We start from the raw sequence: 14,582 nt of genomic DNA, 5'->3' as shown, positions 1-14,582 counted from the left end.
TGCTATATTTGTGATCTAGATACACTATCCAAAATTCTCCAATCACTTCATGCCACCTCACCTCCAGCGTATCTACTCTCGACCTCTTGTTTTTGTTTTCCTTTATATTAATAACAATGCATATCAATCATTCAACACAAAACACATGAAATTTATGTCAATTATACAACATAAAATGCATGAAAAATAATACTGAGTATGTATATTGAAAGAGCAGATCTTCCCTGTGCAGACTCATTTAGGGAAAAGAAATCATATGGGTTGGCCACTTGCCTCAACCAAACACAAATCTCTTGCAATCCAAAACACCAAACTATAGCAATCTCTCTACCAAGGCAAAGGAAAAGTATCAACTAAACAAAAGATTAAACTTTATTTCTGCTCAGTGTATATTATCATTAGCAAAAATTGCAAAAATCAAATTCAAACATTTATTTTGCCATAAGTGAATTTAAACTTAGCTGAAGGAATAGCCATCTTTGCTTCTGCATTCCACAACACAGGTAGGCTTGCTCATCATCTGATGATAAACTGACATAGAATTTGGCGGAGGAAGAAATGTATCTGGCAAAAGTTCTTCCTTGAGGTCTAATTTATGCATCATGTATCCTGCTTCAGTAGGATGTCCATGATTTGGAAATGAATGGACCGGTGGAACAATTGGTATACTTGCTGCTGCCATAGGATTGAATCCAGACATAGAAAGGTTGGACAAGCTTGGCTGTCCCATTGCAAAAGGGAAGCTTGTAGCAGTCCCTAACTGGCCTTTTTGTGGAAAGTTAAAAGTGCTGAGAGGAGTGTGACTATTGAATCTTGCAAATCTGTCTTGGATTGGCTCATGTTTTTGCAGAAGACTGCGAGATTGGGTAGTCGAATTAGACGATGATACATTTGAGGAACCAGAGTTCTGATGACCACTTCTTCTTGTCATTGGGACTTCATGGTTATGTGTACCCTCATAGGTCGTGATCACTGATTTGAGATCATGTGAAGCCCTCTCTATGTGCTTTCGGACAGAGCACCCAGGATTTGTACACTTGTAATAACTCCTGCAACCAAAAGTTGCATCTTGATGCTTGAGGAAGAGATTTTATAAGCTCAATACAAGATATCAATAAAGGAGAGAAACTATGTTCAACAGTAAGTGAGTTTCAATGTAATGCTAATAGTAATAAATCGTGTTAGTCCCAACTATTTGAGATTGTCTATTAGATTTTGTTTCACTAACTGTATTCATAACTATATCACTATTAATATTCAGACAATATACAGGATTCATCAACCACATCATGGCATACCTTGGATTTGGATTTCCTTTGACAACCTTTTGGCCATACTTTCGCCAACGATATCCATCATCAAGAATGTCAATCTCACTCATTGTCTGAATCACAACTCTTGGTTCACGAATTGTTCTTGAAGCAGCATTTATGTCAACGACACAAGAATCTAGCTTCCTGAATTGGAATAAATGAAAGCAAACGAGTGAGTTTCGTCGAACATGAATACAAAAAAATCAATTACCAAATTAAGCCTAAAAGATGGATTTTTCTTGCTAAAAAATAAAGAGGCAAACTTTAAGCCGTAGCAAATGTCAACCTTGATCTTGACTCGGTCTCTTCTCCATCACAATCACCACTGATGGAGATACTACCATGAGCTTCTTGATCATCTTCTTCATCATTGGACATTGGGGAAGAAACATCAATAGACTCTGGGGATGGATGATCACCATCTTGGTTCTCTTGCAAGGTGTTAGAAGCATCACAGAATTCAGCAGCAATTGGTGCAGCTGAAGTTGCCTCCAGGCCATCCCCCAAACAATCTTGGCATCCATTACCACTTCGAGAGCTTCCTTTTATTTGTTTTTCATCAAAACTTGCTTGTGAATCTGGTTGCTCTGAGCCATCACTCTGAAGTTCATTGAGTGGGTTCGGTGGAGGAACACTAAACCGGCAATCAATGTTAGGTTTCAGGTGGTTGTGGGAACCCTTGTAGATTATCTCAGTAATCCTGCCTTCATGAGACCGCTCGACTTTCTTCTTCATCTGACAATTTGGGTGAGTGCATTTGTAGTAGCTTCTCGGATTCTCACTACCCTTTACCTGTTTCTGGCCATATTTTCTCCAATTATATCCATCCTCAGTTGGAGTCCCAAGAGCCACAGAGAGTTCCCTCCGTGGGCCTGCTTCTCTGTTTTGCTGGCCACTCACCACAATAGAGTCTGCAATTTGCTGGTTTAGCATGGCATTATTTGTAGTATTTTTTTTATCAGATGCAAAAGAAGAACCAGATTGAATGCAGAATTCTGATTGGTATTGGAAATTCTCACTACTAGCTTCTACTTTTCGTTCCTCTGTGGGATTTTCCATCTGAACATACCCCTCAATGCTTGGTAGCTCAAGCTGGATCAGAGAGGAAACAAATAACAATGTTAACATGGGCATTTTTGTTAGCAAGGTTAGGTCTAATGATATGTTTGGTTTACACATGTATTTAGCTACAAAATGAATCTGGAAAACAAAGTTTGATAGAGCCAATGTGACTAATTCTAAATATCCATGTCCAGAGAAATGATTCAAGAGAAAGGTATGAATTCATAACTGCATAATCCATATGCAAGGTACACCATTTTACCTTCTTTACCAATCTAGAGTGATGTGAATCTGATTCTATATAAGTCTTGAAAGGAAATGTTTCTGAAATGTCTTCAAATAGGGTTTGTTCGGTTTTAGCAAACGTCGCCAAACATGAGACAGGCATTGCGTTTGAAGAAAGATTCTCCAAAAATTCATATTTGCCTGTGGTTGGAGGAGATGGTTGATCCTAGAAATATGGCAATTACACTTCAAATTCCAAGAGGTACAATCAATTCATAAAAACACTCATTAACCAACTTCTATTGTGAAAATTACTAGATATTGACTGAGTTTAAGGCAATTTACATCATGCCATTTCAATATGCACTGTTAGAACCAACCAACAAGAATCTCAAACAACTATGAGGGGCTCTTTATTTGGTATGAAATGTAACAAGAAAACAGTTTAAATTATCAGAAAACTTATGCATGCATTTCTTCAACAATTTATTACAGTATGATCATTAGGTGGAATCTGTTTTCCCATAAAGAGAACTATGCCATATCAACAAGTTCAAAGAAAAAGTATGAGATACTATTTAATATCAACAACTTTGTGAATTGTAGGGTATGATTGAAACAGCACCTCCACATTTTTACTGCATTTGAGATTTTTCTAAACAAGAACTCTATAAATTCTCTTTGCAAGCATCTTGAATTCATCGCAACACCTAAGAATCACAAAGTAATGGTGTGTAGCATCTTACCAATGTATCAGAAAACAAAGCTGGAGACTCAAACAATGCGGTAGGACTAAGACCCGGTGGAATTGTTAGATAAGGCGACGGAGTTTCTGAGGATGAAACCATGCTGGTGGATTGGATATTAACTGTATCAAGCTTTGGAATATTAAAACCTTTTCTTGTTGCCATCCTCTCTGCAAGACCTCCAAATGAGCTTGATCTAGGGTCACCAAACAACTTGGGTTGAGGCGAGAGATCATTCAAGGAATTGACTCCAACCTCACCTTCTATTCTTGAGCTCACATTCACCTTTTGGTTTTCGGAGCTCCAAGGAAGCCCCAAATTCCCATCCTCTACCAAGAAAGCTGAGAATGATCTCGAACCGAAGTCTTCATTTGAAGAGTTTGAGAATAGGGTTCTCGAGCTTGGATTCGGAGGCAGCCAGCTATCCATCATGGCGTTGTTAATTATCACCTACCTCAGCCACGATCGATTCAATTTCTCTCCCGATCCAGCTCTAACAAGTGCAGCATCGGCAATGCGAACGAAGTCAGAATAAACCCTTATTTCAAACAGAAACAAACAATTAGATCAAGCTTAAGATCAGATTCCAGTCGTGCAAAAAATTACAATGAAGAGGATCGATAAAAGATTTTCATATCTCAGGCAACGAACAGCTTCTCACCTCAAATCGAAATCTTCCGGGACATCAAAAAGCAAACAACTTTCAGGCAGATCGAAATCCAGCAAGCCGAAGCGGCCATAAAATCGCCGAGACGAAGCTACCAAAAGCATGCAAATTCGCATTTTTGAAGCCAAGCACCGAACACAGACGAATAGGAACCGGACAGGAACGAACAGAATGCCATCAATTGGAAGGAAGGAGAAGGCACGGAAGGTTTGGCCGAGAAAGGGAATGGATGAAGAAGCTGGAAGATCGGAGGAAGGATGCGTTCGGAACAAGCGGGAGCGCGCGCTTCTCGTTTTATTTTTCCTTTTTCCCGCTTTATTTTTTTCCTTTTTTTCTTTTTTCTTTTTTGGATTATAGTGTTTGCAGATTAAGTTAATTAAAAAAATCAGGATATTATTATTATTTTGAAGATTTTTTATTTTATTTTATTTTATTGTAGATAATTTATTTATTGTTCTGAGCATAGTGATGTGAAGTTGAGGTAATGCTTTATTTATGCCCTCCCTCGTAGTGGTCAACTACAATTTTTCAATTTATTTGATCGTGAGATTGATCATATGAAACCGTTAGAATGACGAATTCTACGTTTTGTTAAAGAGGTAATGCTTTATTTACTCTATTTACTATGTAAAAATGGAGAAATGCTGAGCGCCGGCTTCCTACACGCCCGTGCACGCTGACCGCCGACCTCCAAGCGCTTCCGGCGTCCGTTCATCGCCGTCTGACCATCGACGACCGCCGGACCGGACCCGTTGGAACCGCAACTCGCCGGCGCATATTCCGGCATCGAATTCCGACCGGATTGGGCCGGAATCCGACCGGAATTCCGACCGAAACAAGGCAACAGTGCCTGGCGCCACTGTCGGCCGGAATCCGGCCGGATTCCGGCCGAATCGGGGCCGGAATCCGGCCACCGCCGGACTGCCTGCGAGTTGCGGTTCCAACGGGTCCGGTCCGGCGGCCAGCGGTGGTCGGACGGCGATGAACGGGCGGCGGGAAGCGGCGAAGGTCCGAGGAGAAACACTGTGCAATCGGACGGCTCACGTTTATCGTGATCGCGGGCGGAAGGCTGAGATCTAGGCGCTCACGGGGCGCGCACTGGGTGTCGCTCAGAATAGCAAAATTGTGTAAAAATGATCTACCAACAATTTTAGAATCAAAATATTTTTCTCTATTTACTTAATATAAATTTGATCTATTTATAATTCCTTTGTAGATTATTTTTTATTTATTTAAAAATTAAAATCGAATTGAACCAAATGAGTTTTTCTATCTTCGCTCTCGTATCAAAAACTAAGTTTTCTCATAATACAACAAGGAATGAATGCGCGAGATCAAAATCCAATTAAATATTGAAAAAAAAAGGAATCAATATCCACAATCAATTAACTAGGAATGTAAATATATGGATTTCTTAAGAGAAAAAGAGAGAGAGATCAAACCTTTTTTTCTTGATGCCTCTTAACAAGGGATGTGGGAAAGATGGATGATGAATTACAAGGATTGAGAAATTAGAGAAGAACTTAGAAAATATTGAGAACATCGATCGATTGAGTCATCGATGTTTTTCTAAGATATATATAATGAGGACTAGCTTTTTATATGTATACGGCCACTTTGAAATGACGTGGTTAAAATGATCCGGAAGCTAAGAGCTATTAAAATGCCTTAACGACCAAATCATTTATTTAATTTTTTAAAATTTGAATTAGTCAAAGTTAATATGTTAGATGAGGAGTTTTGTTAACTAAATAAAGATATTTCAATTTGTTAGTTAAGTGCTTAATTACCTCTTTAAAACAAGTAAATTATAATTACTATAGGATAAATCGAATTGTTTTCGATGTCGATAAGTGATATGTAACTTGAATGCTCTCCGGGGATATGATAAAGGATAGTTTATTGGTATAATCGTGACAAAAAACCTTTTAAAATAATAAAATTAAGTCTAAAATTATCAAATTAACCTTAGAAATTCTTATTTAATTTTTTCATAATTATTTCTAATTGTGACTTCTTATCCCTCATTAAACAATTTACAATTCAAATGCTCATTCTCATAGTCCACAAGTCACATTCTCTCATTCTTTTAATTTATCTAATTTCTTTACTAATTTTTTATTTTATTATTATAGTTACATCATATTATTTTATAATAATCTCTCATTTCTCATGGGACATCTACCAATTTCTTATGCGCGCCGCCACTCATAGCATCACTCTTCTATTGAGGTGATATTTTAATTTTAACTTATTAATTTAATTAATATTTTTCATCGTATAGAAAATCAATATTCTTTTATAAAATTATATTAGTATATAATGTAAAATCATACAATAATTTAAATCCTTTGATCGAATTTAAATTTTATTTCAAACCAAACTTAAACCACAATTATTTATATTTTTGAACTTTAAATTAAATTCCAACTCATATATATATTTTTCAATCTCAAATTCATATATCAATATTTTCATACTATTCGATTACACTCCTACATCCTCGGGCTTCAACACCCCACTATATATATATATATTTTTTCAACTGGCCTTCCCACAAAATATATATAATAATCAAGGAGAAAAATCATCTACCTTCAAAATTAATCAGACTCTCAAACATTAATATTATTAAAAAAGACATATAATGACAAAAAACAAACTAATCATCAATTTACTCCAAGTTAAGTTTTCCCCTTCACTTCTGCTAAAAAAGACCACCTGTGTTTGCCTATTTATGGGCAGACAATTTTGGTCCAAACTCCTTGTAGAGTTGGCTGCTCTTCCAGATTTTATTGAGGTCAACGAGGGAGTAAATTAGAGCACCAACCGACTTGACAATAAACACCTAAGCTAATGCTTTCAGAAACAATGGATCTTAAACAGTGTAACCATGAGAAACATATTAAAGAACCAATCACTAGCTGACACATATTCCATCATATCTAGTCAACCTGGTCGTCATCCTCATCCTCAGATGAAGTTCTACTTCAGCCTAGTGATCCTCATCCTCAGATCAAGTTATATTGACCCCCCTGTATTTAGAGTCAACTGATCCAAAGTTTGTATTGTGATATTTGTCAGTTAAACAAACAAACAAACAAAAACACTTACTATCAATTCCCCCAACACTAAAAGCGTGCAAAGAAAAATATAAGATTTTGATCCTCTCTCCTAGAGTTTCATAAATGAAATAACCCTTTTTCCCTTGAGAAACAAGTTGGGGGTAACAAAATCCCAACTTTACATCCATCAAATGATTGAAAACCATTGAGCATTTGCAGAGGAAATGCCAAAGTAAAACTAGATAAAGGCAGTCCGGCCTCCTCTTTTGGTGTGTCTATCATAGATGGCGTTGAATTTATCAACCAGGTCATTCAAGGTGCTGCACGAATCCAAATAAAAAAATAAAAAAAAATGTTCGCTATTTTCCTTATATGTAAAAAAAGGCAACATATTTTGTGAATACTGTTAGGAAGTTTTCTGTACAATATTTTAAAACATATTCATACCTCGAACAATTGGTCAACATGGCAAGGTATGCTACAAGAAGAGTGTCGTTGTATTCCTACAAAAGAATGAAGTTTTTTAGTAACTCGAGCATTGGGATACCTGGAAATTAAAATGTTTGGCCAAAGGTGAATATTATAAAAACTTATAATGGCAAAAAAAAAATTGGGGATCTCCAGCTTATGGATGGATGAATGCAATGAAAGAATGAGCCAAAATGAGCAGAAAATAAATCAGGAGAGTCAAGGGCATTTAACTGACCATCAAGAAATCATCCTGAAACTTCTCTGATTCCATGGCTGGCAGTCTTCTCAGAAGACTCGAGACTTGTCTGAGAATTGAGTTATCTAGAGGGACTTCACCTGAGTGTCATCATACAATCAACGATTAGCAACTCAGATAATACGATGCATATAAATTCTAAAAGGTGAAGGCACAACTGCTGTCAGCCTACAATCAACAATTAGCTACTCATATAATAGGGTGCATATAACATCTAAAAAGTAAAGGAACCAGTGATTTCATAAGCTAAATATCTCGTAGGTTTGTTTCCTCTAGTCAGCATGAACACTGATTTCAAAAAAGCTAAGAACACAAGTAGTAAGAAATGGACAGCATAAGCCATATGGTAGAACCACATTTAACTTTTAAATGGCACAAAGTCATTTCAATGCTTTCTTGAAACCACATGAAACAATACAATAGCACTGGTATGATCCAACTTGGATACTGCAAGATGGCATAGCATCATCTGCTAATCAATTCTTCTAAATAATTTATTATTTAAAGCACGCCATAATCCTTCACAATAGTGCCAACTAGCAAAATACTATCCTGCAGTTTGAAGAAAGTGAGCATCCAAATGCTCGACATCCAATGCTGAGTAGGTTCTTCACCGGTACAAAAGGATGAAATTAATTGATGCCAAACCAAGACGGATAAACTCACAAAGAGGAAATCAAATTCACTTGAAGATGAGATAAAATTTAATTAGTTGGAAGATCCAATAAGGAGAAGTTTTAAAGGCCCTAATAAAAAAATCAACTTATTCCTAAAATAACTTAAGCAAACATGCACCTATTTCCAAATAACTTATTCACTAACATAAGAATTAAAAATTACCTAATTTGCTAATAAATCCCCAACTTTTAAAACAGAAAATTTAAAACTTCCTAATCTTAAACATCCAATTTCAACTTTCAAATTTAAACTACATCATGGATGAGATGCAATATTTGGATGCCATCAATAAGAGAAATCAGATTTACAACAAAAGATGCTATGGCATATAATATAAAATACTCATAGTAGTAGTATCCATAGCACATGGCAACAGAAGAGATAACTCAATGCAGGGGAAGAGCGCTTGGCACTCTCAGCAGCAGATGGATGACATCCTACATCTGTGATAGAGGGAGTATGCTTCCCAAGAAAGATGGAGAAGACTAGCTACTGCTACATTTAAGGAGCAGCTGATTCCTAAAGGAAACCACTAACGAACCAATATTGAGGACACCATGCATAATTTTATCTTATTTCTTTATGTTACTGCACACATTCATCCAATCACATAAAGCACTTTTAAATTTCATACATATATGTGTCATAAAGGAAAAGAAAGAAGTTCAATAAAATCTTTAAATGGAAGCCATGTCCTATTAGTATACAAGTATTTTGCCTTACCACTATAGAGTTTGATTTGTATAATATGCACATATATTTTCCCATTATTTGTTACTTATGCTAACCGAATTATTAAGCTCAATAATTAAGTTTAGATCACTTCAAACAAAAAAGAACAAAGGAATCGATCTTACTCAGATTAGGATTTGGGCAGTTTTAATTAGATTTAGTTTGGTTAATCATGAATTTGCCTTCCTCTTGCAATGTAGAGTAAGCCTACATACAATAGATTCAACATGGTCCGACCTTTCTTTGGGACCCATATTGGTGAAAGCTTTGTGCACCAAACTGCCCTTTTAATCATGAATTTGGCTTAAGCTTAAGTTTGAGGGCAGATAAATTTCCACATATGGTTTAGAAAACGCTCAAGACAAAGTTAATTAAGGTCAAATTCACTTCACATATAGCTTGGATCAATATTGGTTCCAAAAGAACTTTGATCACACAAACTAAATCTGAATTAATCCAAATAAAAAGGACTGAAGTCAGGTCACACTAGACGGCATTGTAAATAGAAAAGCATTGGCAGTCTGGCTAGATGGGTTAAAAAATACTTTTAATGCTCACCTTAGGAGGAATGGGATAGCTCTTAATTTCTGGACTAGGTTGGTGTGGCCTACATGGTCAGGACTACAATATGCAATCAAAGGGCAACCTGGTGCACGAAGTTCCCGCAAATGTAGGATCCTGAAAAGGATCTATTGTATGCAGCCTTACTTTGCATTTGCAAGAGGCTGTTTTCATGACTTGAATCCGTGACCTCTAGGTCACACAATAACAACTTTACAATATGCAATCAAGTAATATATAAATAGAAGACAAGATTTAGATCAATTAATATGTCTTTGAGCATACCATATTAAGGCTTCCATCAAAGAGTTGAACAACATCATGCAAACACGCTTTTTTTAAACAACAAACCATGATCAAAGGGAAAATTTAATTTCTAATGGATTTATTGGCAACAGTTAAGACATCATCAACAACAACAACAACAAAAAGAATGCAATAAAAGATTGCCTATGCTTTTCCTCTCAGCGGTGTCTTCTCCATGGCTTGTCGCTCAATGTTACAGATATTATAATGGGAAGAGCTTTCGGTCGTTGGATAAGCATATATATACCAATATAGCGAAGAGTCATTTGGAACTACCTTTTGAATTGATATTCGGTTTAAACAAATGATCACATTATTATCAACTCCAATCCTCCCTAGTGTCACAAGTCTTTTATAATTTACCTCAATCATCCTTTATTTAACTAATCTCATCAAAGCAAATTATTATCATAATCAAATATTTATAAAGTTGGATAGGCAATGATGCGCACATAGGTACCAAGAAACAACTGGATTACAATGCAACATAGCTACTCAGTATGTTGACATCCATGTAAGTTAGTACTCAATACTCAGTACCTTTTTCTAGATTTAGTTCTAGAGAAAAATAAGCAGTAAGATATTCAATTATCCATGTGTAAAACTAGCTACATCAGCATAATAAGAAGTCAATATAAACATGTGGCATGTCAGTCATATGGAATAACCATGCAATAACAAAATGGAATATGGTAGACAGATCTGAAAAGTAGATGTAAGCCAGTGAGCCTACCCTTTTGCATAGCAACAAGATAATGATGAATGATTCTGATCCTGCTATTCAGCATTTTAATGGCACTGTGTATGCCAGTAAGATGAGCAGCCACTGTTGAAGATACATGTATTTGTGAGTTCCAATTTTATAACGAATGTAATATTATTCAAAAGCTTAAAATAAACAGCAATATGCCATCTTTAATGCAAAATGATAAAAAGAGGCTCACATTGAGTTGCAGCAGATCCACCATCAGATGGTTTTAGATGTGCCACATGGTCCACTGAAATTCTCTCTGCTTCAACAGTCTTAAATGGGAAAAAAATACATTTAGCTTATAACACTAATTAACATCCAAAATACAATTTGATGACTAGAAAAATGAATAGCACCTCTATAGTGTAACTTGATCTAACAAATATGAGCTGCGGGATTCCATCAATAATGTGCAACTCTGGTAAGATGATCACAAATAGCAGTTGCAAGAAATGTTGATTGTTAGTCATGCCTCAAGCAATGAATTGAAAATCCAAATCATCAAAAACAACTTAATTTGTGTATTAAAGGTTAGTGTGCAGTCAGGCATGAACTTCACCAATATCACAAGCATATATGAATGGAAATTCATATCACACACGTGCGCGCGCGCGCGTGCACACACACACACACACACACACACACACTAGTGAGCTCGTGATCAATTTATAAATAAACTCGTGATCCATTTATAAATAAACTTCTTTATTAACTTGTGTAAAACATAATTATAAATTAATTCCTCATTTTTTAAACCTAAATTATAAGGACAAAATTGCAGTTAGTTGAGCTTGATAAGAAGTTCGAGCTCGTCTCAGTTCAATAAGATTTTTAATAAACAAACTTGAACAAGCTCGATATGAAAATGAACAAACTTGAACACATTCAAGCTCGACTAGATTCAGAGTCTACACCCCTAGCTAGTCTTCACCTCTTGAGTTGTTCAACAAGTGTTGTTGAGTTAACAACATATATTCATAGTGGGGCTTCCAAAATAAAGGTCGAGTTTTCTTCTTCCTAATGTTATGCTTCTGTTGTGGTCTCCAAATAGGTCATATGACTTCGAAAAAACTATCTGAGAAGTTGTAGTGAACCACTATAAGTATCTCTGGTAAATTCAAATGGGTCAACTGTGGAATGGCTATGGTACTAGTTGTTAAGGATACACACAAGCTGAGAGGATCAGATACCATGGATAAGTAGTGTCTGTGTATGGAAAGGAGAACCTAAAATCTCCTCGGATTTATTGGGAGAAGAGAACTCAGATCTTCATGGAAGAGGATACAAGTGCAAGAAATCATTTGGACTAACTTGCTTGATATTATTATTGTAAAAATATTACAAATAAAGTTCATCACTCTTTCCTGACTCTAACTCCTACAAAATATCCTCATTATGAACCAACTTGCTATACAACTCTTTAAATTGAAACTAATTGCAATTATAATATATATATATATATATATAATTGAGACTAAATCAAATGGAGGAATTATGTTAAGTCAACATTGATTGCTGAAATGGCAAGAAGATACTAATATGACCATTAATTCCTGATATCCTTGAATAAATTCTACAAAATTATAAGAGCACATTCACGTACCACTTTCATAGATGGTAACTGGAAGATCCTTCTGAGAATGGTTTATCACAGGATTTAGAAGAACATAAACTGGACTCTCATTAATATCCATCAACTGCTTGACAAAAGATGTTACATAAGAAATAAAAATTAGAAAGATAGAGCAATAACTATATCCTCATTAAAGTACTCAGAACATTTGCAAGTGTAACATATAACAGAAGCATCACAAAACCAAACCAAAACAAGAAAAGCATCTTACAAGAACAAAATCATAGAGAGAGACTCACAATTTGAAAGATAGAATAACTTTCTAGTGAAATTTTCAATTTCATAAAGATGATAAGTTCATTAAATTTATTCATCAAGACATTAACCTTTTCAAAATCATTTACATGTATATGGTACAATAAAATCCATGTGGATACCAAATGCCAATCTCATATCAATCTTTCTCATAATTTAGACTACAGATGGACAAGGCTTGTGAACTTAAAATAACCGAAAATGTCATAGAATAAGATAAGGGATGATTACTTTAGCAGTCTTACAACATACAACAGTTTATTTAGTAGAGGCGATATGATTGAAAGTTGGGAAATCAAACAGACACATCTTATATCAATCTTTTTCATAATTTACATTACAAATAGATAAAATTTGTGAAATAAGAGAAAATGTCATAGAATAAGATAGGGAAAATTATTTTAGCAGTCTTATTAAAATACAGTAGTTTAGGTAGTAGAGGCTATATGACTGAATGTTGGGACATCAAATAGCATCCCTGAAGGAAATAAACGTGGCAAAGTAATGTAGTAATCTAACTATCAAATTTACAAATGAAAAAAAATATAGCATAGTGGCAAATGAAGATGGTGTTCACAGAGATTAGGAAATATGATTTTTTTGGAAAAAAAAGGAAAGAACTGTTGTATAATACTATAATCCAGGTCATTGTGTTGTCACATCCACATAAATGAGCTAGAGCTGTACACTCTGATAACCAAAGATACGTTGCATTTTTCTGATCAACAAAAATGGGCACAGATAAATTAATTGAGCCAACATTAAATAAGCCATATAACTATCCTAGAATAAGAAAATAACCAAATAGAACCATGACATGAAATTGAGATCTATAATGAGAATGTCAAACTTACAGCTTTATGGATCTGGAGATCTGATTCTTGTGCTTCGCTACCGTTGAATACCAACCCAGTATATAGAAGTTAGGAAATACCTTCTTATCTGCACCAGAGTAAAGCATAAGTCATTTAAAATAACAAGAAACAACAAAACCCTAGAGCGGGATCAACGAGATCCAACACCGTCAGCAAGCTAGAATGCTAGAGACAGAAATGGTCAGGGAAACAGGGCGTGGTGGTTTGATTACAGAGCTCTTGCTTCTTCTCGAGGAAGGAGCGGTCCAGGGAGTGGGTAAGGGGGTCGTAGAGGAGCTCGAAGCTGTTGAAGATCTCGACAGTTCGGCCTCTCTGGACGCCGATGACACATCCGAATACGCGGACCGCAGTCGCAGCGCCTCCGCCTCCGCTGCCGCTGCCGCCGCCATCATCAGCGTGATGCGTCTGGGCCTTGACGCGGGTGTGGTGATCGGAGATGTTGACGATCACCAGCGGGTGGAGCTTGAAGGTCAGCCCGCTGCCCGCCGACGAGGACGCCATCGCTGCGCCGCCCCGCTCTTCGCCGCCGCTGCCGCGAGAGTCGAAGAGAGAACACGATCCTCTGCCCTCCTCGCTGTCTTTTTCTCCTCTATTAAAAGTTTCTTCTCCAATTTATCTTTTATTTTATTTATTTTTATCAAATTCCTTCAAAATCATATTAAAAATTAAATTCAACAAATTAACTCTATTTACAAAATTTTAGCCATGCAAATTGTACAGGAATTAAAAAAACACAATAATAGAAAATAATATTGAATAATCAGTAAACTAATTTATTATTTGGAAAAGCTATAATTGTAGAGGAATTTTAAAAAAGGAATAAACAATATCAAAAAACTCTAAAATTAAAGGTTAATCCACTATTGGACCTCGCGGCGCTTCAACAGTTGGCCGTCGACGATGCTCCGCCGGTGCTCCGCCGGCCCATAGCAACTTGTAGCACACAGCTTGCGCTCGATGCACACTGTCTGAACAACCAAGAACGG

At 36.2% G+C, this 14,582-nt stretch overlaps 2 protein-coding genes across 2 annotated transcripts; both read right to left on the bottom strand.

The window, feature by feature from the left end:
* Positions 1-457: 457 nt before the first annotated feature.
* Positions 458-5,861, bottom strand: LOC141836693 (putative WRKY transcription factor 2). The gene is made up of 6 exons (XM_074724203.1): positions 5,844-5,861; positions 3,347-3,781; positions 2,638-2,826; positions 1,600-2,405; positions 1,299-1,457; positions 458-1,049 (listed from the first exon to the last, which is right to left on the bottom strand). The coding sequence occupies exons 2-6, from the start codon at positions 3,776-3,778 to the stop codon at positions 458-460; spliced, it is 2,178 nt and encodes a 725-aa protein (XP_074580304.1). The 5' UTR covers positions 3,779-3,781; positions 5,844-5,861.
* A 1,192-nt stretch (positions 5,862-7,053) lies between these two features.
* On the bottom strand, positions 7,054-14,176 carry LOC141836223 (COP9 signalosome complex subunit 6-like). The gene is given in 10 exon segments (XM_074723665.1): positions 7,054-7,398; positions 7,526-7,581; positions 7,785-7,885; positions 10,816-10,908; positions 11,027-11,105; positions 11,190-11,251; positions 12,437-12,530; positions 13,576-13,619; positions 13,622-13,663; positions 13,809-14,176. Coding segments are annotated over 10 exon segments (942 nt in total). The 5' UTR covers positions 14,098-14,176; the 3' UTR covers positions 7,054-7,316.
* Between the last annotated feature and the right edge of the window lie 406 nt (positions 14,177-14,582).

Source organism: Curcuma longa, chromosome 10 (genome assembly GCF_044706935.1).
Source record: "Curcuma longa cultivar G26 ecotype Majalengka, Jawa Barat chromosome 10, ITB_CL_G26_1.1, whole genome shotgun sequence".
Taxonomy (NCBI): Eukaryota; Viridiplantae; Streptophyta; class Magnoliopsida; order Zingiberales; family Zingiberaceae; genus Curcuma; species Curcuma longa.
Note: the sequence above shows the minus strand (reverse complement) of the source record. Positions and strands in the feature narration are given on the sequence as shown.